The sequence below is a fragment of the Mercenaria mercenaria genome, chromosome 9, assembly GCF_021730395.1.
Source record: "Mercenaria mercenaria strain notata chromosome 9, MADL_Memer_1, whole genome shotgun sequence".
Classification (NCBI taxonomy): domain Eukaryota; kingdom Metazoa; phylum Mollusca; class Bivalvia; order Venerida; family Veneridae; genus Mercenaria; species Mercenaria mercenaria.
The window spans coordinates 14,656,164-14,681,320 of NC_069369.1; the positions used below are offsets into that span (position 1 = coordinate 14,656,164).

Below are 25,157 nucleotides of genomic sequence, written 5' to 3' on the forward strand. Positions count from 1 at the left end.
AGAACATTAACATATCGAAACTGTCAGAACCTCTTTACTATTACATTTTTACAATTTTAAAAATATCATTCATTGAATTTTACGGTGAAGTAATTACAATGTCTGTTAACATGTTGTCACATGCTTATTTATCAGATTTATCAGCTTAAAAGCACGTGTTCCTCTAGTAATTATTTCCGAGAAAAGCGTGTGAGCGCCTGGGTAGAATTATCGGTCTACCAAGATCCGTATATCGCACAATGTTTTTGTCAGCGAAACATATCTGATTCGAAGCCAAAGTCGCAGAGGCCACACGGGGTAGAATATGGCATTATGGGCGTACATTAAAGTCAAACTGATGTTGCATTTCAATTCGAGGTGTATTTAAACTTAATATTATATGGAATATAAAAGGAAACGTCAATATCCGATTATATGAAAATGTAACAACTGTACAGCATTTGCGTAAATATACAATTATCATATCAAAACAAAGTAAACACATGTTTGTAAACACACTGTCGTGTAAACTGAATTCCAAGTGTAAATATAGGATTGGGTATACCTGAACTGACTTTAAGGATATAGACCTTTTGACCTAGATAACACTGAAATGTGTTTAAACGTAACACAGAGAGAAAATACAAAAAGTAGTACAGCTATTCATTAGATGGAAATCATAAAGTTAAAATATAAAACGAAGTATATGAATGGTGGCACTAATCATTCATCGAAGCAGGTAACATTGGGGCCAATGGAACCATGATGGTCCGAAGTGGCTCAACTGCTCTTGACTATTTGATCTTATATATATGCACAACACACTGCAAATGTATCATGAATGCTTATTATAATAAAAGAACAGAAATGCAGAAATGCGGAGAGATATTAACAAGACAAGTGATCAGAACTTAAAAGCTCTTGTACCTTTGACATTAAAATGTTCGTATTAAGACATACTGTTTCATCGCTGGAATCAATAGCATGTAGCATGAAAACAATGCAGCAAACAAAAAATAAAATCGCATTCTGAATAGGATGTAAAATAAAAAAGATACCTATTTAAAAATCAGAGTTGTATCAATTATTAAAATCTTTGAAAATAAATCCGTTAATAAACTCCACTCCAGGTTTTAGTATATGCCTTTTTAAAGACACCTGATCGGCCTATTACAAAACAGTTTCCACACAGCTGTTAGCTGGTCTAAAGTCATCTTCAGATCAAGTAAATGTTTTAAAAGATAGCCAGAAATATACAGCACTAAGAATCATGGTAAGAGAAATTAATGAGATAAAACCAAGTTTAGTGTAATCCTGGCCAGTAGTTTCAGTAGGTAGGATATTTAAGTTCATATATGTTGATGACGGACGACAGATCTCCTGTCTATAATAATAGCTCACCCTGAAACTTTGGTTCATGTGAGCTAAAAAGCCGTCCAGAACAACATTATACTAAATTGCTATGAAATCGGGAAAGCAATTTCCAACCCGAATATATGTAGTGGAAAAGGGACCTCGTTGTCTTGCAGCTATATTTGCGATAGCTAAGAAGTATTTGAATAATCTTGGTTCTGGATCGTCAATGAAACACTTTCTGTGACGTGACCAGCGGTTAAGGATAAAATGTCGCTTGAAGATTTGTTATAGTTTTAGCTCAGACGGCCATGTTATTGACAACTAAACATTGGCTGAACGCTGTTGGAACAGTTTCACCCAAGAAAAATTCTGTGAAAATATTTCAAAAACAAACCAAAGTTTAAAAGATGTGGTTTGAAAATCTGTTCTAATTTTAGCAATGGCATTTTTCGCATGAATCAGAATATTAACTTGAACAGTCGTGGTAGAAGGTCACCAAATGAACATTTTTATAAAAATCATTTTAAAATCGGGCTTACTGCTACGGTCATGATCTTTAACATTTCTAGTATACATAGTAACAATCTGTCACCCAATGAGCACTTATGTGAAGTCATTTCAATTCTGGCCAGCAGTTTCTGACAAGGTCATTTGTAAGTTTCCAGTAAATTCATATAAGTAAAAGCGACCACGCTCCCTGGTGGCCATATGTTTCAACAAATTAGAATTATCAGAAATATATTGGTACAGAGTCATCCAAGGCACATTTCTATGAAATCATGTCATCAATCAGTGCGGAAAAGATGTCATTTGAGTGTTTTCTATTTTCGGCTCTGGTTCGCGTTGTCTTCTGGTGAGCTAAAAAGACTTCTTTGATAAATTTCTGTAAAACACGCATTTTCAACTTGCTTATATTCCAAAACTTAAGCCACTGTATTAAAACCTTTGAAATAAGCTTGCTTTAAAAGAAATTATTTCCACCAAGTGCTACGACCCATTTCGGTATCCGAACGAAGTCTGGAATACACCATGCTAGCCAAGGGTGTCCAAATAATTGTAAAAGCGTATTTATCTGTCGGAAATCCGTAGGCCCATGTCCTTCGGAGTCCCTCAGGTTATATCTCCTTGCTAGGTCACATGTTGATACAATTTTGCCACTCATTTTCATCAAGTCGGTGTCATTTGCTATTGCAGCAATGCATTGGCCCGCAAATTCTGGTGTTTCAGCCTTTTCAAAATATTCCAGCATCTTCTCTGGACTCCTCATTGACTCCGGTAGTCCTATGTCAATATCAGCTTTAGGTTCTTTCACGTTGTCCCTAAGCATTGCCATCACATTTTCAGTACCAACCATTCCTACCCACAGGCTTATAAACGCTACATTGTGTTTCTGTAGTTCAAATCCACAGTCCGCTGCCATACGATCACAAGCTTCTTTTCCAACACCAAACGAAACATTGTGCGAGTATCGGAGACCAGCTAATGACGAAATGTTTACTATCAGTCCCCTTTTCCTCGGTACCATGATCCTAGCTGCATGCACAGCACAGATGTAATTGTTACGCAGCCCTACAACGTTGAAGTCATCCCAAATCAATGGAGACTGCTCCCAAAACTTCAAGCTCAGTTGATCAGCCATAGTTTTAACTGCTGAAAAGGCATTGTTGACTAAAATGTCCAACTGACCTTCATTTTCACGTTTTACTTGTTCGAATAATTGTTCAATGTCGTTGTCATTCGAATGATCACATTGTACTGGAACACAGATTCCACCTCTTGCTTCTATTTCTTGTGCGGTTTCACGTAAAGATCCTCCAATTTTAGAGTCACTTGCTGGATCCAGAGTTCTTCCAGTAACGTAAACTTTAGCGCCTTTCTCCGCGAGCTGAAGAGCTATTCCTTTCCCAATACCCCTTGTTGCACCAGTTACGATACAAACTTTCCCGGCAAGCGTCTTGATCGGCATTTTGCGACAAATCTTGTAGTAGTGCCCTGTTCCAAGAACTATGTACAGTAGAAATTAAACGGATTGACAGTCTGAAAAACAAAATAATGTAAATTAAAACGTACAACTACTACAAATATAGTAAATAAAACCGTCACGACAAAGAACTGCACGCGCGATCTAACGTCACTGAAGAAAAAATAAATAAATTGGCGACATTCGACGAAAAGTTTGTCAAAATCGGTAACCAAAATTTCAAAAGAGGCCTTAATGTCCCTAAGTCGGTCATCTTTTGGAAGACTTTAGCCTTGCTTCTGACCAAGTTTGGTGAACATCAATTAAGCAGATCATAAAAGTAATATAAAGCTTTTTACTTTTTGCTGTAATGGTCCCAAAATGCATAATCATCAGAGCAAACTTGACAGAAGTCCAACCAGTTGTGCTGCGCATAAGGTTTGGTCCATCAATTGAGAAAGGTCAATCAAAGAATACTACAGACAAAGTTTAGGGAAGATCTTTCAAGTGGTTCAAGAGAAGCAGTTTTTTTCTATTTTGAGCTCTGATGGCTCCTAATGAGCAGAACCATCTGAACAAAATAGCAAGGATGCCATGGAACAAGTTTGATGAATATCATTATCATCAAGGGATGGGTTTAAAGGTTTTTCTAGTTTTAGCTCTGGTGGCCATTACAAGGGGTGGATCAGAATCATTTAAACAAAATCGAGAGTAGTCAACGGAAGGATGATAAGGTCAAGTTTGAACACGATCCAGCAAGCAGTTCATGAGAATAAGTCGTTTCAAGGCATTTTTCTATTTTAAGCTCTGGTAACCCATAAAAGGTAACAAGACGAATCATATGAGCAAACTTTAGACCTACATACCATGTTTCGTGAAGATCCATCAAGCGGTTCGTTAGAAGAAGTTGTTTTAAGGTCATAACATTTTAGCTATAATGCCTCCTCAAGGGGTCAAGCAGTATCATTTGAACAAATTTGACAGAGGACCATACAAGGACAGTACAAACCAAGTTTTGCAAAGATCCATCAAATTTTTAGGAGGTCTCATTAAATTTTTTTTATCATTATCTCAGCTGACCCATAAAAGGGGCCAAGCGGAACAATTTGAACAAACTTGATAACCACATAATGTTACTACCGTCCAAGACTGGTGAAGATTAATCATGTGGTTCGTGAGAAGTTGTTTAAAAGTTTTTTATTTTAGCTTTCATGGCCCAAAAAAGGTGCCAAGCCAAGTAGAACCATTTTTTTCAACAATCTTGAGAGAGGACCTTATAAGGATGCCAAAAAGTTTGGTGAAGATCAATTTAATGGTTAATGAGAAAAATCCGTTTAAAGGATTTTCTTACTTTAGCTTTGGCTGCCACTGAATTTAACAAAGCATAACCATTGAATAAAATTAAGAGAGGATCTTATAAGAATGCTATATACCACGTTTTGTGTATATACGTCAGGGGCGGATACAGGATTTGGTGTTGGGGGGAGGAGTGCGTAAAATATTTGTAGTAGAGCAACTAGGGGGGTCCGAGGCATGCACCCCCCCACCCACCCCATTCCCCGGAAAATTTTGAAAACAATGGATCCATCTGGTGCATTCTGGGCGTTCTGAGGTACTTTATTTGGTATTGAAAAAGGACAGGTTTTGTGACAAAATCAACCCAAATAACATGCTAATTATAGTCCATGTTTTATGACTTGTCAGACTTATTCTTTCGTAAGTATCTCGGAATTTCTTAGTCCGATTTCTGAGGATTTTTATGGGGAGGGGTTACCAAGGGCTATTTAACATAGAAATGGTAAAGAGCGTTATAGCAGCTCGTGCAAACTTTGTCTGATTTTTATTGTGCCAGCGTAGCGAGCGAGAAAAAATGCATATTTTATTTTTTTCACCCAGAATAAAAGATAAATTACTTATGCGAGCGTAGCGAGCGAGAAAAAATGCATATTTTATATTTTTCAACCAGAACAAAAGATAAATTACCTATGAGAGCGAGAAAAAATGCATATTTTATATGTTTTCACCCAGAACAAGAGACAAATTACGTATGCGAGCGTAGCGAGCGAGAAAAAATGCATATTTTGCACTTTTTTCACCCAGAACAAAAGACAAATTACCTATGCTCCGGCGATTTTAGGGGGGGGGGGGGGGGGCACCCCTGGATCCGCTGGTGACGTCAAGTGGTTAATCAGAAGAGGTCTCTTAACGTTATTATTTTTTAGCCATGGCGGCCCCTAAAAGTTACAAGCGGAAGCGTTCGAACAAACCCGAGAGATGTCTACGCCAGGATGCTAAATACCAAGTCTAGTTTAATTCTGACCTGTCAAAGTTCAGTTGAGTTAAAAAGAATGTTCAAATAAAGCGAAAAACGCAATCTTAGATGGTAAATTACAAAAATAAATCGATACAACTACGCGACTCTTACTTGGACTTGAGGATAATTTAAAGTAAAATCGAGAACTGTATTTTTTACTGGAAGATGAATTACAATATGACGTACTCGGGACCTTTTGGTCGTTCTAACTAACTATGATTTTGTGATACTCTTTGAAAGAAACCACCTGTACTGTTGTTAACAAAGTGAAAGGTAATATAATTTAAATATAAGAAATAATCTGTTTTCAGAATTCATGCTAAATGAACGACAGAATATGATATAAGATACAATGTAAGACACTGAACTCAAAATATGATCGCCAAATTAACTATCAATCGCAAGCGCAATTCATGGTTTAGCCGATCTTATACTGTCGTTCATTTTGCATGAAATCCGAAAAATATAAATTCATTTCTTAAACTCCTAGTGTCGAGTTATGACACTTACAGAATATATACACATTTTTTTTTGTATATATATCAGATGAAGAGCGCATTTATCATATTCTTGATGCTATATATGATTATGTATGCCTAAAGGAAGTATATTTTTTATAAGGATCTCCAACCTATCTATAATTCCTCACTGGAGTGTAGTGGTGATGACCTAACTGTGTGAAACAGTGACATCTGCGAATATAATCCAATCTTGTATTTGAATAAACCACTCATAAAGTTAAATGTGCCTCAAATGTAACGCTAAGGGAGGTAATGTGTGCAAGTTTGAGACATTGCTTCATATAAAAAAGACGAGACGATTTATTTTCAATCATTTTCTCTGTCAAAGTCACTTAAAAAAATTTATTGTTCCAACCACCTGCTACTATTTCATACAGAATATTTGTTTCTTTCAGTGTTAGATCAAAATATTTTTCACAGAGCGAACGTCAAATACATTTTTTTCAAGAATGAGTGAAAATATATAAGATATAGACTTCACGATGGAAGATATTTTGATCATACACGTATAACAAACACGCACATATTTTGTTCATCACATCTTACCCGTTTCATAGCTTCTGCTTCTTACCAGTGAAAAATAATCTTGTTTTTCACTGTGAAAAATACCAGATGCATTTAATTTATGTATCTATTATATATCTACAAATACAGAGTTGCAATACATAAGAAGTACACATGGATTGAGCATAAAACTTGCCGCTTATTCAAAACTGTACTGAAATATACTTTTTCACCATCTGATATTAGTAAGAACATTAAAATTACTTAATATCTATAACAACAACCGTATCATTGTTACAGTAGTTAATTTCTTGTTTTGTCATTGAATACTACCAGATTCAGTATTTAAATTAAAATATGCGCATGTTTATTTCATGTTGATGGTGTATACCAAATTTCACCTAAATTGGATGAAAACTGTAGAAGAAGTTGAGTAATTACAGATCGTGGGCTGAGCGCGAAACTATTGTAACTGTATATAAATAAAGAACAAGATACAATAGTTTCGCGCTCACACCTCGAGATGTAGTTATATTGCTAATTCAAAAAAAAAAGTGTATTTTCAAGGGGAAAAAAACGGACAAGAAAGTCACAAAATATACTCTTATGCCCAGTACATGCTGACGACGTACACCAAGTTTCATTTGAATTAGACCGAAAATGTAGTGGGTGTTGAGCAATAAGGGACAAATTAATTATGATATTGTTCAGTCCAAAAAAGGAGCATTACTAAAAAAGATATGATTGGACATAATGTCATGATAACATGCGCATGTTCACTTCATGAGAAAATATGTATAAAGCGTTTCATTTGAATTGAAAGGGAATTGTAGGAGAAGCTGATTACACAAGAAAGTGAGAGGACACAGGAAAGTACGATGGACGAACGGAATTATGTAGACAACACTATATGCCTTCCATGTTTTCGACACCAGGGGCATAAAAATGAGTAGAATTAAAGGGAAAGGCAATGTTGTTTTTATGTTAATTTCGTCTGCAAGGATTTCTTTAACCATTTAAAGAATTGAAAGATTTTTCAAAATCGGCTTAAAAATGCGAAAGTTATGAGAATTCAAATATTTTATCAAAATGGCGGCCATTTTGTTCCTATGGCAACAAAAAACAAAATGGCGGATTTATTAAATTTCTAGATTCATATTTGAACTGTATTTACTTATTCCTTTAAAATATTTTCTCTATTTTTCCCAGCTATAATGGAAGAAATTACCCTGTTTTACATGTTACACTCAAGAGCCGTATACAATTAATCTATTTAAAAGGTCATTTGCTAAATAAATATTTCAGCAGTGTGTAAATGACGTCATAAACACACTAAAATGGCTGCCTCCATGATCAGCTATTTTCTTAAATTTCAAACTGCCATATTTTCTTCAATAGTGGTCTGATTTTAAAAATTCTTTCAGCGTTATGAAAGACTTGAAGACGGCTTTCATATCAAATTAATTTAATGTCAGGCATTCCTTGCCCTTTTAAAGTCAATAAAAATTTAAACTTAATAACAAGAACTTTACTGTCGTATAGATTTTGTTAACATGTAGTGTTTTATATTCAGATGAAAGTGTTTCCAAGTGACAGTGTTGATAAGAGTGGCAGTTATATTTTGAAAGTTGGTGATAGGTTCTCTGCGTTATTTGGTAAAGCTTGAATATTGAAGAAGTAACGGCAGGTGTCTTCAATTTCATCACATTCGCAGAGAGGACTATGCATTTGTAAGAAGATTTATACCACCCGCGTAAACTCGCGAAGCCTGTTGTTTGAACTCTATTACCTTCTTATGGACAACACGGTACAATTCAACTTCAATTGCAAAACAAAAATGACACTGATGCGGAAAAAACAAGTCGAAATATGAACCCTAACATTCCTTCTTGTACATTTTAGATGTATTTTTGCTATAAAGAAGACAGCACTTTTGCATGATCCGTGGAATTAAATCTGTCAATTATGCAAATCGAGTCAAATATTGACATCTGTTTCTAGAGCGAAGAGACCAATCTCATTATCATTTGACAATAGAAAAAAAGCTTTTCTGATGGAGCATGTAATCAACCCCCAACCTCCCAATCCCAGGTTCCGTAAATTATTGCTCCGGTTATAAGTGCCCAAGTACGAAATGACGATGGGAGGGGTGCGAGTTTCAATTCGGGATCCGAAAGTTATACGAATGAAAAATGCAATCCTTGTGAATGTTTGGAAAGTTTGGAAATAGCTATTTGGTTGGTTTTAACAAGCCTATTTTATTACATACATAGGGGAGTCAGGGCGTAGCGCAACCAATTCTGAAGGTACTCAGCGGGAGGATGTGAAAAAGGGAATCCTCTTCCGTTTGTGTGGGTCAGTTGAATCTCCCCACGGATAAAGATTCTGGGAAAAGAAAGAGAACTTGTGGCTTCTTGTAAAAGCGACTGGCCAGTATGACCTGCGTAGATCTATAATGCATATGACAGACACGTAGCTCAGCATACTAACATACGCACAGGCATATCGTCATTTTTCGACAATAAAAATATAAAACAAGAGCTGTCTCCAAAGGATGACACATGCCCCTGATGGCGTTTTGAATGAATAGTTATGGCCGATGTTAGAGTTTAGGACCTTTGACCTACGGACCTGGGTCTTGCGCGCGACACGTCGTCTTACTGTGGTACACATTCATGCCCAATAATTTTAAAATCCATGCATGAATGACAAAGATATGGACCGGGCACGCCCATCAATGCACTATCATGAAATATGACCTTTAACGTCTAAGTGTGACCTTGACCTTTGAGCTAGGGACCTGGGTCTTGCGCGCGACACGTCGTCTTACTGTGGTACACATTCATGCCAAGTTATTTGAAAATCCATCCATCGATGACAAAGATATGGACCGGACACGAATGCACTATCATGAAAAATGACCTTTAACGTCTAAGTGTGACCTTGACCTTTGAGCTACGGACCTGGGACTTGCGCGCGACAAGTCGTCTTACCGTGGTACACATTCATGCCAAGTTATTTGAAAATCCATCCATGGATGACAAAGATATGGACCGGACACGAAAATTGCGGATAGACCGACAGACTGACAGACGGTTCAAAAACTATATGCCTCCCTTCGGGGGCATAAAAAGAAATTTTGAAGGCTGAGGCCGGGGATGAGGTGTAAGATGAAATGAAGATTCAAAGAGACTTTTTGCACACATTTAATGTTGAACTGTGATCTAGAAACTTCCCAAACTGACTTTTCTATTGTTCCGAATGAAAAGTTCTAAGATATTGTTTTGATATAATTATGGGCAACACCTTTGACCCTCATCCTTGGCTAATACTACAATACTGGAGCTTATTCCAGTGAACTTGAAGTTGTAAGTGAATGGCTTGTTGATAACAAGCTTTCGCTACATCTTGGAAAAACAGAGTCCATTCTGTTTGGATCAAAACCCAAGTTAAGGTCACAATCAAGTTTGAATACAAGTCAAATGGTTTATCACGGCCAGAAATTTGTACAAACCGGACAGAAGTTGCGATATTGTCATTTGTGCAGGAAAGAAGCGTTTACCATAATGTCCAGTACTGGACAGGTATAGTGACCATGCACGGACACAGCCAATTTTCTCAGAGGGGGTCCGATCCCCTGCCCCCCCCCCCCACCCTGGAAATTTTGAAATTTAGCACTTCATTTCTTGCATTCTGGGACAGTTTTATGGACTAACCTGTTAAATTTGGGAAAATGATAAAATCAAGCTTTCTTGAAGGTAAAATTCTTAGTTTCTTTTAGATAAATAATATGAATTATGTCGGGGTCGTATGTAGCAGCACCGCCTGCCCCCCCCCCCCCCCCCCCCTCTGGAACCGCGCATGGTGACATATCATGCTTTCTGTTTATGCAGGTAAACTTGTGTTTGGTTAAATTTCAACAGAGCACAATTGTCTGAACAGTGTACAAACTCATTACTGTTTTTTTCAGGCAAGGGTGGGAAAAAAAGTGGTAGACAATGAAAGCAGTAACATTTTTATCAAAAAAAAATAAACAATGAGACAAACATTTCCAACATCTTTGGACGGTTCAAAAAACCCATGTTAAACATACGATAAAGCCCGAAACGCGTGAAAATGTTCCGAATGTAAATCGGGTGAAGTAGGCGCTCTATTGAGTAAGATTATGCGTCTAGATTGATTAAACTGGGCGAGTCTACTTACTTATTACTTGAGGATGAAAAAAAAAACGTGTTTTTTAAATGTTGCTCTTAAACAAGGGTGGCGGTTGAACTACAAAAAGTACACCAACAGTTAATTCACAACAAATCGTACGGTATGTTTTATAATCAGTAGAAGCTAGTCGTATTTACGCTTATGAGACCTGTTTTACCCACAAGTAAAGAATTCACAGGTCCATCATGAAATATTTTCCCCAGCGCGCATATACTTGTCCTATTCAATATGATAGGCCGCGATCAATTACATGTAATGGTACAAGTATTAAAGCTACCAATTCAGTGAAGTACCTTGGTGCAGTCTTGGACCAGAATCTATCTTGTGATGAAATTGAAAGATCTGTGGTTACTAAAGCAAATGCCCGTCTGAAATTTTTGTATCGTAAGAGTAAATTTCTGACTCTTCACACCAAGAAAATGTTGGTCATGGCTCTAATTCAGCGCCACTTTGAGTATGTTTGTTCTTTCTAATATTTCAGTTTGACTAAATACTGGAAAAACAGGCTTCAAACTACGCAAAACAAGATTATTCGGTTTGTCCTTGGTCTTGATAGTATGTCTCATGTTGGTTCTGAGCAGTTTAGGTCCTTGAACTGGTTACCAGTGGTTAAAAGGGTTGAACAGTTAACTGTCTGTCATGTACATAAAATTAAGATGGGTAAAGCCCCTGAGTACCTGAATGATAAATTTGTACCCCTTAGCTCCATACATGATCGATGCACAAGGTCGGTCTAGAGTAACTGCTTTCCCTAGTCAAGATTCCAGTGTTTGTTATTTATACACTGATACTGGGCGCTTCTCACTGCCCAAGGTTGGAAGCTTTGGCAAAAAGACATTTGCCTTCAATGGTATTGTTTTGTGGAACCACATTCCCCAGGGTCTGAGATATATTACTTGTCCCTCAAAGTTCAAACACGCCATCAAAATCCAATTAATGGCCAGTTAGTTCTCCTACATTCTTATTTCCTTTTTATCTAGTCACTTTTATGTAGTGCATGATATATTTCTGTGATTTTCATACTGACCTAAATACTTAATACTGTGATAGTAATATGTGTTATCAAATACTGTGATAATACATAAAACTAAATTATCTGTGATACACTTGATTTCAAGATATAATGTGCAATTTTATAGTTAAAACAATTACATGACTTTCTGTGTCATGCCGCCAATAACAGGGACCACAATGTAAATAAGGGGAACTATGTTTCTCTTTTTGTGTTATCCCTGGTATTGGTGTGCATTTCATGGTATGCTTGTAATTAGTCTGCTTGCCACCATATTGTTGTTATATATCATGCATCTGTTTTATTGCCATGTTTTATGCTTGATTTGTGTACACTTTTAGCAAATAAAATCTATCTATCTATCTATCTATCTATTTGAAACTGAATAGGGAACATAAAAGTTTAAACTGGTATCTACAATGCATGACATAATTTGTTTGAGACAGACATTATGGATATATTTAAAGCTGTAAGACTTAGAGTGTACTACACGAATATACTTTTTATTCGTATAAAATACTCGTACAATTTTGAAGCAATGGTATGTGTAAAAGAAGTTATCATTAGGTTCAACACATCTGACCGAATGAGTTTTGCTATTGTAAATTCTAAATTTGAGTAAGTGAAGTCTATAATTTCTATCGAAACTTATTCCTCCACTCTTCTAGGAATAAAAGTAGCTACATACATCTCCAGTTGATATAAGACGTTGTTTTTCCCCTGCAATCTTTTGAATTTCCTTACATTTACAGTATTAAGGTTTCTGTCTGTTTATATATTGGAACGCAGTTATCAAGAGCTTTTTTTTCTCATTTTGCCTTTTTAAGTTGCAGTGTCATTGCATTTGTAAGTTTACAAATGCAATGACACTGCAACTTAAAAAGGCAAAAAGACTTATCTTGTGGCATTCATTTCGCTATTTACATTTAAAAGCAGTTTCATCGGACCATTTTTTCCATAATATTGTAGATACTTTTTGCATTTAGCAGTGTTTAGATTATGATGCAAATGTATCTGATAACATATACTGTCATTTTAATACAACCGCTAAACTTGATTTCAGTATTATATCTGGTAAATCTTTTGAAGATTACTAAAATTTCTTTACAGACGTGTCTGAATCATGAAAGGATATCAAATTATGTAAACTGTAATAGTGGTAAAACTTTTGTTGATATAAATCTACATTTGAGCAAGGTGAACATTTACAGTGGAATAGAAGTGCGCGTCTACAATAGATATCATTATATGAATGACAATGGTGAAATATTTACTAAGCTATAGGACTAGGAGTACCAAAATCTGCATTTGGCAAATTTAAAATCTATATTCAAGTACATTTATTTTGACCGTCTCCCAGAGTTTCAGATATGCATATGCAACAGAAATGTTTTATCAATCACTGAACTAGCTAATAAATTACATTAAAAAGTGGAACATCTTAATTGAATGACTGGAACGTCGAGATCTGATACTTCTTCAAACATGTCCTCGTAAGTTGGAGACCGAAATAGATGCGTTAATCACAAAGAATCACAAAGCAAAATACATGACATAAGACAGAAGAATTTTGTGTGTTTGACTAAAAATAATTTTTCATGCATAAAACATGATTTTATTTATATAATATTGGCTGGAAATATTCAATATTCTATGCACGTTGGGATTTAAAAAAAATGTTTTGATGAACATTGGAAGGTTTATACCATCAATTCAAAAAGTGACTTGCATGTTTGAGGTCATTTGAAGATCTTTGCAAATATTCATTAATACTCGCATCTCTATGTTCTTTTTACTAAATAAAATGCCATTGCTCAATACTTGTATTAACGGGTAACTTTATAAGGGTTGATATGATAGTTGCCTTGCAGGCAGACGAAAAAAAAATCAGATTGTTTAGGAAATTACCTCTATACCGATTTAAAAAACAAAGGAATGGGAAAAGCTAGTTTATAAATGAAAAATTAATCAGAAAGTAAAACAAAATTCAATTTCTTCTATTTTCTATCTAATTACGATATAGATAAGGCACCATTTTTTTTTACCTTAAGTATGGCATTACTTAAGGTATCTCGTATCTTACGAGAAGGTCGAGTTAATAAACAAGAGGACCATGATGGTCCTGAATCGCTCACCTCTTCCCACATGACCCAGTTCTGAGTATGACGTCGTTTTTTTTTATTATTTGACATAGTGACCTAGTTTTTGAGCTCATGTGACCCAGTTTTGAACTTGACCTAGATATTATCAAGATAAAGATTCTGTCCAATTTTCATGAAGATCCATTGAAAAATATGGTCTCTAGAGAGGTCACAAGTGACCCTGTTTTGAACTTTATCTAGATATCATCAAGGTGAACATTCTCACTAATTTTCATGAAGATCTCATGAAAAATATGGCCTCTAGAGAGGTCACAAGGTTTTTCTATTTTTATACCTACTGGCCTAGTTTTTGACCACACGTGACCCAGTTTCGAAACTGATCTAGATATCATCAAGGTGAACATTCAGATCAATTTTCATGAAGATCCATTGAAAAATATGGCCTCTAGAGAGGTCAAAAGATTTTAATAATTTTAGACCTACTGACCTAGTTTTTGACCACAGTTGACCCAGTTTCAAACTTGACCTAGATATCATCAAGATGAACATTCAGACTGACTTTCATGCAGATCCCATGAAAAATATGGCCTCTAGAGAGGTCACAAGATTTTTCTATTATTTGACCTACTGACCTAGTTTTTGGTGGCATGTGACCCAGTTTCAAACTTGACCTAGATATTATCAAGGTGAACATTCTGACCAATTTTCATGAAGATCTCATGAAATATATGGCCTCTAGAGAGGTCACAAGGTTTTTCTATTTTTATACCTATTGACCTAGTTTTTGACCGCATGTGACCCAGTTTCGAACTTGACCTAGATATCATCAAGATGAACATTCAGACCAACTTTCATACAGATCCCATGAAAAATATGGCCTTTAGAAAGGTCACAAGGTTTTTCTATTATTTGACCTACTGACCTAGTTTTTGATGGCACGTGACCCAGTTTCGAACTTTATCTAGATATCATCAAGATGAACCTTCTGACCAATTATCATAAAGATCTTGTGAAATATATGGCCTCTAGAGAGGTCACAAGGTTTTTCTATTTTTAGACCTTCTGACCTATTTTTTGAAGACACGTGACCCAGTTTCGAACTTGACCTAGATATCATCAAGATGAACATTCTGACCAATTTTCATGAAGATCTTGTGAAATATATGGCCTCTAGAGAGGTCACAAGGTTTTTCTATTTTTAGACCTACTGACCTAGTTTTTGATGGCACGTGACCCACTTTTAAACTTGATCTAGATATCATCAAGGTTAACATTCTGACCAATTTTCATGAAGATCTTGTGTAATATATGGCCTCTAGAGAGGTCACAAGGTTTTTCTATTTTTAGACCTACTGACCTAGTTTTTGATCGCAGTTGACCCAGTTTCGAACTTGACCTAGATATCATCAAGGTGAACATTCTGACCAATTTTCATAAAGACCTCATGAAAAATGTGACCTCTAGAGTGGTCACAAGCAAAAGTTTACGCACGGACGCACACACGGACGGACGGACGACGGACGCTGCGCAATCACAAAAGCTCACCTTGTCACTTTGTGACAGGTGAGCTAAAAAATCACTACGAGCAAGAAAAGGTGACGTTACGACCACCTTAGGACTTAAGGGACCTTTGAGTTAGTCGCCCCTTGTTAGTAATGGCTATTGAATTGACCCGTGCTTGATTGACAACGATAGGGGGTGTCCGGGTAAATTCGGACGATTTTTAACAGTTCGAGTTTGACAGGTTGCTGTGTAGGTAATTTTGATTCGCTGCTTAACAAACCTAAGCAGTAAGGAGAAAGAATATCTACAGATGCGATATCCAATCATATTTAGGTTTGTAATCTGAAAATGTTGTCACACAATCGATTTCATTGGCTTTGCCCTCAGTCGGCATAACTCGGACGAGGTAGGAAAATTCGGACACATTGTAGGAATAATTCGGACACTAAAATTGTTTTAAAAAGTAAAATTCAAACATCTAAAAAATATAGATATTCATCATTATTGATATGCAGTCAAACCTGTCTATAAAGACCACCCTCGGGAGAGTCCTTATTAGGAGGTGGCCTATATTCACAGGTTAAAATACACTGTTAATGTTAAAAATGGGAAACAAAATATGCAGTCGCCAGGTGGTCTCTGTTCAGAGGTGGTTTTTAACACAGGTTTGACTGTAACTGTCTGCACTGTCCCTTAAAATTGCATGTTCGAATTTTTCCTACTATAAGAAAACCGGTGTTTTAACTCGGACACTTGAACTTTTGCCTTATTTTAGACAATCCTTTGATTTTTGGGGGAAAGCAACAGATATCATTGAGTTTTTAACATATTTATCTTCCATTCTGAATACATAGTTAAAAGCAATAATATGATATCATGCCTGATACATGAATTGAATCCTCTTCGAAAACTTCCCGCCTTGAAAGATATCTTTGTTGTTCGCAGAAAGTATATGAGTACTACGTCATTACTTCAGTTGTTACGTTATATCCGATATTAAGACGTTTTGTGACTCGATTGTATTTTAACGGAGACATATCAATTTCACAAAAGAGACATAAATTAGCCTTATCGGATGTGAGAACATATAATTATAGATTTGACTTCAAAACTGTACGAATTATGCCGATGTCCCAATTTACCCGGACACCCCCTACCTTATTCGATGTTTTCGTATTGTTTCGTTCTGTCGCATTTTTTATCTACCTGGGACTTTCAGCAGGTAAGCTCGAATCTCTGGATTATAGCCTTGTGTAGATGGTATATATCATTTGAAAGGGGCTCATATTTCACCACATATTTTTCATTTTGGATTGATTTAGGATGAAAACAGGGTTTTTTTTTATCTGTCTGGCCATATTTTTCATCCTAGGTCCGATACTCGTGCCTGTGTATTTACTAGTATATTTCCATCGTGACAGAGAAAAATTACTCGGACATGAAGCATTAAACATTAGAAATTATAACTCATCGTTTTTTTTTTCAGTATGCCATGTAGTTCTAAAATATTAGTTAGTTTGTTTCTATTTTATGCGTTAATTCAGGTTTAGCAGTAGGCCTATATTACAAAACAACAGAAATTATTAGTAAACGAACAACATCTTGACAAACAACATATCTGTTCAATACATGTTTTACTCTTCTGTCCCATAGAATTGGATACTTAAAATATTCTAAAGGAGTTGTCCCCCTTTAAGAAAGAATGCCATTTGTAAAGAAATAAAAAAACGATGTTTTACCTAGTTATGTTAAGTTTACGAAGACATGTAACAGCTTTTTAAAAATGGTGAGATTTTAAAGGCGCTGAACTGTCCAGAAGTGTGGCCCCTTCTAGTCCAAATAATAGAAATCTAGGAAGTTTCGGGACAGCTTGATAACTGTCGCTGTCTCCGTCACGTCCAAACTTATTCTGCATATTTCTGTTAGGAAATCCCCAATGAAATCCGTTGGGAACGTTCTCTGGTACACGTACAAAGTATTTGTAATGAGTACATCTCTGATAATGATAATGAATTTATGTTGACAGTCACATTAAAGCATAAACTTGCCTCGCTGACATTTTATGAATGTATATTTTGTGTTTTGTTTCTGCAATTTAGTGTTATCGGCAGTCTGCTGTTTGTTGAAACCGGTGTCAGGGTAGATATCTCCTCGCACCTGTCACATCATATTTCGAAGATTTAAACCCCCAACTGCCATATAAAAGCCACAAGATGGTGCCGGGGCAGGTTTTTATATAAATTATGCATGTTTCACATCAGAGAGCCCTTTTTCAAAATTTTAAATAAACCACTGAATAAAAAGTTATGAAAAATTGCATAAATACACATTGAAATATTCTTTATCAATTGGTGTTTTTATTTTTTAAAACAAAAAATGTTGAAGTATAGTTTCAAAAAATTATTTAAACCTAACTGCCAAAAATTTGAATTTGCCGGGAGGAGCTAATGAGGTCATGAACCCTAGAGGAACAGAGAATGTAAACAATTCCCATGTGGTTAATTTTATCAACAAACCTGATCGTCAGAAGGCTTCATATGTATCAATGGAATTAACACCTAGCTAGAGTGCATTGCAAAACTTCTCCAGAAAGTAATTTTGAATTTTCAAACCAAATAGAATATCATAGTCATTTCTACAGTTATAGTTTTATATGTCATATCATAAAAAATGTTTTAAAGAAATAGGGAACTACTAATTACAGACATAAAGTGATAAATATTATTTCAAATAGCTTATCATTTTTATTAGTCCTTATCACAGCAGCACTTGCTAATTTGTGTGTATTGTTCTGCATCCCAGACTTAAATAGTTTATTATTTCTACATTTATTGCTAGGGTATCTCAATTAATGGACCAGCCTGCAATGACAGAATTTTAGTTAAATGAATGTTTGATTTTGAGTTTCATTGTTAAATTTACAGAAACAAGATTAAAAATCAGGAATGCTAGTCTCGACTCAATTTTTCATAGGACTGATACTGATATATGGATGCACAATATGGATAATAATAGTTTTTAACCATCAAAACATGCAAACTAGTTCAAATTTCTTCTTCAACTGACCATTGTTTACATTTGCCTGAGCTATTTTTAGCTAACAGACAGCCTAGAGTAGCTTTGTTATTTGATAGTCTCCTCCTACAAAACTTACTGCCAGGGTAGTAAAAGTTGGGGCTTTAAGTCTCTTATTTAAAATTATGAATTAAATTCAACCCATTTGAAGTTTCTTCGTGGATAGTAATGTTTAATTTATTATATTGATGATGTTCAAACTTTTTTCTCCGAAACATGGACCTACCGAAACAAAATTTTTTTCTAATAAACACTATAAAAACACCTTATAAACACTATCAAAACCGCTTTTTTGGTGTTTGTTAGTGCGTTCCATTAGTGATCCATTGAAACTATCAAGAAATGGTTGCAATGGATCGCTAACGGAACATGTTCCATTAAATGGATCGCGATTTTGAAGCGAGTTATTAACCTAATACAGAGCCATTCAGAAGGCTTTCTCCTCTTTTATCAGGAAACATATGGTTTTAATCCATCGAGTGTACCGTAACCGCAGATCTTCTAGTTGCTATGGTTATGTTATGTAATCTCATCTAAGGTATAATATAGAGGGACAGAAATTAGTGCATTTTGTAGGTTGTAAGAGAAAATGGTGGTTGTTATTTCATTTAATTTCTATGACTTACAACTAAAGGTGTTTTCTTAATAAATGTACTTACAATTCAGTATAAATAAATGCATATAATTATTATGTTAACATTGTGATTCTTTATAGATTTCATTGTATGTTAGGATTCAAAGATTTATCAAATGCATATAACACAATAGTTTTTGAAATGCTGATTTAAATGACCTGTATATAACTTCCTTATATTGAAACTAGTTAATAAATATATGTTTCTCTTTGTCTATCCATATTTCACAAAATTTAAGCTGTAATTTCTGTTAGCTGCATGATTTATCAAATGATTTGTATAAAACTGCATCCAAATGATCATGAAAATGTTGAATGATTGCTATATACATTATTTAACAAATTAATATTTGAATAATTTTAACAGAAAACCCTTTTCAACAGTTACTGCATATCTCTGCAAATCCAGGCTATATATATATATCCAGTCACATTAACGATTTGCGAAAACTGAATGCATCAGGTTTCAATTAAATACAGCCTGTAGTTAGGAATTTATCAGTTTGATGAAACGCATTCCATTGAGTGATCTATTAAGCAATCTATTAAGCGTTCCATTAAGCGATCCATTGTACGATCCATTATAGGATCTATTATGCGTTCCATTGAGCGATCTATTGTGCGTTCCATTAGCGTGTTGTTAAATGACACATTTATGTTAATTAGCGATCCATTAGCTCATTTGCATGTGAAATTGGAACACGGTTTTGATGGTGTTTATTGGATTAACAACTCGCTTGAGGACCATGGTTTTAGTGGTGTTTATTGACAGTGTTTATTGGGCCTTTTTTTTGTTTCGGTAACTCTTCAGGTGCTACTGCAGTACAGAACAGAACAGAACAAAACTTTTATTTCACCCAGGTATAAGAAATACAGCATGGGGTTTTAACATATATACAAATGTAAGAAGAGAAAAAAGGCATTCCGGTCAAATCACTAATTTTAGCATTGAAATAGAACAATTGACCAGACGCCAGGCTCCGCCTAAAGGTCACGTGGTACCACAAAATACTAGACCTCCGACATTTAGACCGATAATGGCTGCTGCTGCTACTTCACGCGATATTTCTGAAGAGATTGGCAAGAAACTTCTGTCTTACTATGTGTCTTTAAAACATTTAGATGAATTTCGAGAAAGTACTGTTAGGAGTCTTACATTGATAGTTTTGGGATTTTCCGACATTCGGGGGCGGAATTAGTTGAGAAAGCATGTATATTCAGAAGACAAAAGAAGACGGAAGAAGGCTACACGACGACAATTACTGAATGATATTTATTGTTGAAAATTTTGTGTTGCTTCTTTAATAAACCACTGACAAGTTTATGCGTGTTTTTATTATTATAAAAATATTTGTTTATCATTCAGTTTGGTATTTTCTTAGTATTTTCTCGACTTGTACTCTATCAGTACTTATGCCCGTGTGCAAAACTGGAAAAAGTGCATTGAAGGATAATGATACATTTACATTTTAGGTATAAATAGCCCTTCCCCCTCAACCTAAAAAGAATTCACATCACCGATGTCTTTCCACGTACATGTTGATCGAGGCAACTGAAAAGATTGGCCACGAATAATGTAGCACTTTTAGTTCATATTTTTGCTACTTGAACATTTTGGCACTTTCTCTTCACAGTTTCTCGTTATGTAAATGCCCTCTACGACTTTGTTTAGCGAAAAGTTATACATATTTGAATTAATTGAAAGCCCGTAGACCGTAGACATGTCGTAGGTGGCATTGCACAATCTCCGCACAGGCATCGTTAGGAGGCCATGCGCTGATCGTGCAGCCAACGCACGATATTCCGTGGACAAAGTGCCTAAAAGAAATCGTACGGAGATTGTAGACACCTGAGACCTTTGCACGGCACTCGCAGAGCTGCCCCAAGGTTCCTGCTTGCTGCAGTACTGAATGAAAACGCATGGGTATTGAGCAATATCATCGCGCGGCAACATCATTTCCGTGCGGCTGCCTTTATATGGCATAACATTTTTCAGATGGTTATATATATTGGTCATCTTCAACACGTAAGAGTTCCGTTGGAAGCCTGCGGTGACTGCAAGAAAACTGCACTGAAATTGCAAAAAAAAAGAAAAAGAGATATGGCACGATGCCCGTATTTAATGTGAACACATACACCGTAGCTCGTAGCCACCTACGATGCCAAATTTAGACTAATTTATCGCACGGCGCCCGGGTCAAATGTGAATTAAGTGAAAGCTAGATATATTAATACCATTGTATATGCAACTATTTGGTAGTTTCCGTCGATTTTATCCACTTTCAATTGTCTTTGAGGACGTCCACAAGTCTTAATCCAGCGAAGATACTTCTCAAAACTTTACTTAGGTTTTGGAAAAGGAATAATCTAGGCGTTCTGGGAAGCGACTATCGGACTTGCAAAGTCCCCACTGACACCTTTTTACCATTTCTAATAAGTTTTACTTGTATATATAATCATTTTCAAAAGGAATTTATCAGTTATTTTTATCGGTGTCGAGATCGCAATGTCGGAGGGTAATATTTACATTAACACCGTCTGGAGGTGTGCGTCGAATCAAGCGCATTGATTGGTTGATCGCTTATCGATTTATTGGTTTGATTGACAGCCGGCGTCTGGTCAATTATACATGCTTCAGACCTCCGATGGGGAGGGGGGAGCTAGGGATACTTATAAATATTAACTAAAATTATGTCATTTCGCAGCGCTTATAATCATTTCTGTTTAAGAAACTATTAGCATGCTAAGTTAAAATATATCATTTGTATATTAAAACATAATTCTAAGCGTAGTCGTATTTGCATGCAACATATATGATAAATTGTTAAGTAAATACATAATAATACAATCAATGTGCATATCAGGTCGGTTAAACAATTCAAAGCCTATTATATATACATGTACGCAGTCTGTGTGACACAGGTGTGTAACAAGCAAAACAAACTTTACCTGTGTGGTAAAGTTTGTTTTGCTTGTTACACACCTGTGTTGTTACTCAAAATAGCACTCGGACCAGACATTATGAATGTGTCACAGGTCAAGGATCATGACTTGAGTCTAGACGCTAATAGTTCAATTAACGGACAAATGGACATATATTTACAACTGGACAGGAAAGAGGTTTGCAAGTACTAAAAGGTATACAATTTTATAACTTACTAACATGTAATTCTTGTTATCATTTTAACGTAAATAAATATCTACAAAAGGCTTAGTAAAGAACACGGTTATTAATTTATTTTAGACGAGCACGTGCCGGCTAGCCAGTCACCGTGCGGTTCTGGACGGCTGTAAGTTTGAGGCTTATATATTATCATGTCCAGAAATGAGACCGTGTTTTGAAGAGTATTTTCCCTTGATTATCATTCGATAACTTAATAAATGTTGTGAGATGAGCATAAATATGAGATTATTTCATTTGAAAAGACCACGTAAAGCTTAAAATATGTCATTTCCTACAGAAATCAATGGGACTCGGGATCAAAATTAGTTACTTATTTCAAACGCTTAGGGAAGCAAGAAGATCAAAATTTATTTTATTAAAAAATATATTGAAAGAAAATGTAAATATTGCGGATTACTTCAATAACTTAATAAATATTGTCAGATAATGCTTTTGATGTTATTTGACGTGTTAAAGATTTTCTCCTTCTATATTTCAATAGGCGTAATTTGACCGATACACTGGATAAGCTGTTTTCAAGGGAGACAATTTCGCCAATAAGCCAGCAAATTGGCTTAGATTTCTGGGTATGATATCAATACTCACCCCCAAACTTACATCACGGCACTGAAACTATGTTTTTGTAAAACTGCTTTATATACTAAACATTTAATTTAAGTGATAAATATGTTATAGTATAGTATACCTGTATTAATTTGTCAATATCCTTTCTTATAAATCCAGTGACCTGTGACGCATCTATTTACCTAGAGTGTTTGTAAAAATACAGGCGCGTAGCACCGCAAGTCATTCAATTTCACCTGCATGTATGTGTACATGTGTGTGTTTTGAATTGTTCACTCTAACTGATATACAAGATATATATTAATGACACACCACAGAATAACTGTCCATGATGGTAATTTATAATATACATGATTTGCATAAAAAGAGAAACACAAAATTTAAAGTGACATATATTAGATCTACACTAAGACAATGTGTTTAATGTCTAAACATTTTATCAAATGAATGAGTTTATACCCATTTTTGTCTCTACAGCGTAAGACAGTTATTTATCTATGTTTTAAAACTATACTGAAAAGAGATATATTGAATAAGTTTGCAGATGAAGTTGTGAAATCATTAATTATTGCTGTATTTAACAGTTTTATACCAGTATCATCAGAATGACTTTCGCGAATTCATGTGTAGGTCACTAGATTTTGGTGGGTCTTTAAGAAAAGTCATATGCATGGACTTATTACATGGTTTATACAAAAACGAAATAAATGGTCACCTACTTTCGCTTTCGATTCCAAAGGTTTACCTCTCTAGGTTACAACACACTAAATAGCTGTTCTTCTTTATTCTATATAAAATTGACATGTTCCCAATGGCTGCAGCACACATTAGGACCCATTTTAAATGTCTTTAACTTACATTTTCTTGAAGAATATTGTCAGTGCTGAATAAAAATCAAAAGAAAAGTGGGGGTCATGCTTGATGCAAGAAAAATATTTTCAGGCAAACAAACAGCAAAATAAGCTGAAAAATGAGACCAAAAATCGTAGTGGTGGTGTATGATCTAAGTATCCATTACAAATTCTGTCACGTTAATATTTCATTATGAAAATGCTACCTACATGTCAAGCATAGATCTGTCATGTGATTTCAGAAAACAAATGCAAAGAAAATAAGGAAAATAGCTGTACAGAGCAAAACAAAACTGAGGACTATTTGAAACTACCATTTTTGTTCGCGCCATTTTCCTATTTAGTGTCTGTATGCCTCTACGCAAACATAGATCTGAGTCATGTGACATGTAGCGTAATATTCATTGGACAACACACGCGGTTTAACAATTTTGTCAGTTTTGCGTTTCGAATTCCAGAGGCTTGTAATATTAAATTTGCAATTTTCTCATCGTTAGTCGTAAAATACAATGTTTACTGGGTATCTAAACAGTGTTCACTTCATTAAATAGGAAATTGTAAATCTATATACTTAATTTCGGAATATTTGTGTTTAAATATAAAACGATACCGAGTCAAAGGATGGCGTCTCGTAGCAGAAGAAATAAAAACAATAACGATAATTTAGACAAGTGGACAATAAAGGAACTTAGAGACGGATTAAAACACATAGGAATTAGCGTGCCGGACTCAGCTAAAAGCTATATACAAGGAGAACTGTGACAAAAGCACTAGATCACTTGACATTACCACTACAAACTCTAGATCAAGAAGTCGTTCACCAATTCTGTCATTAATCGATACATCGACGGCGACGACAACAACCAAACCAAACTGCACCTCTACTACAGTTTCTGTCAGCAGTCCGTTTTCTGAATGCCTACAAACTTTAAATAGTACAATGAACGCTTTCACTGAGACGGTTAAAATTTGAACCCTTCAAGTCAACATGCTAAAGTTGAGGAATTGCCAACATTAAACGATTTGTACAAATCCAGTACCAATGAGACAAACAGTGGTATGTATGATAGTACACCTAATAACAAATTAAATAACATCCGACATTTAGCTGCGCAAAACATTCGCGGCGTCCCTTCGAATTTTCTGTCGAACATAGACGTTGTAAGGGCAAATAATTGATGGGAGAAATGTAAATCTCGCTTCCTTGCTGATGCCAGAATTCGAACCGGGAAAATGCTACAAAATCAGACTATCCTACGATAACAACCGACAATCGTTTAAAGAGAAGGTTAAACATTGAACAGTTTCGGATGACATTTGGCAAATACCGACGAATTATGGTATCAAAATGGCCGCACCGTCAGCAAGAGCTTGAAGACTATG

The 25,157-nt window shown here is 35.5% G+C and overlaps 1 protein-coding gene across 2 annotated transcripts; it reads right to left on the reverse strand.

Annotated features, from left to right (window-relative positions):
* Positions 1 to 340: 340 nt before the first annotated feature.
* LOC123546539 (dehydrogenase/reductase SDR family member 1-like) lies at positions 341 to 23,689 on the reverse strand. 2 transcript variants are annotated; one of them, XM_045332905.2, is made up of 2 exons: positions 23,643 to 23,689; positions 341 to 3,372 (listed from the first exon to the last, which is right to left on the reverse strand). In XM_045332905.2, the coding sequence occupies exon 2, from the start codon at positions 3,299 to 3,301 to the stop codon at positions 2,297 to 2,299; it is 1,005 nt and encodes a 334-aa protein (XP_045188840.2). In that variant the 5' UTR covers positions 3,302 to 3,372; positions 23,643 to 23,689; the 3' UTR covers positions 341 to 2,296. The 2 variants fall into 2 exon arrangements, with proteins under 2 accessions (XP_045188840.2, XP_045188839.2); XM_045332904.2 differs by lacking the exon at positions 23,643 to 23,689 and adding an exon at positions 23,045 to 23,198.
* Positions 23,690 to 25,157: the final 1,468 nt, after the last annotated feature.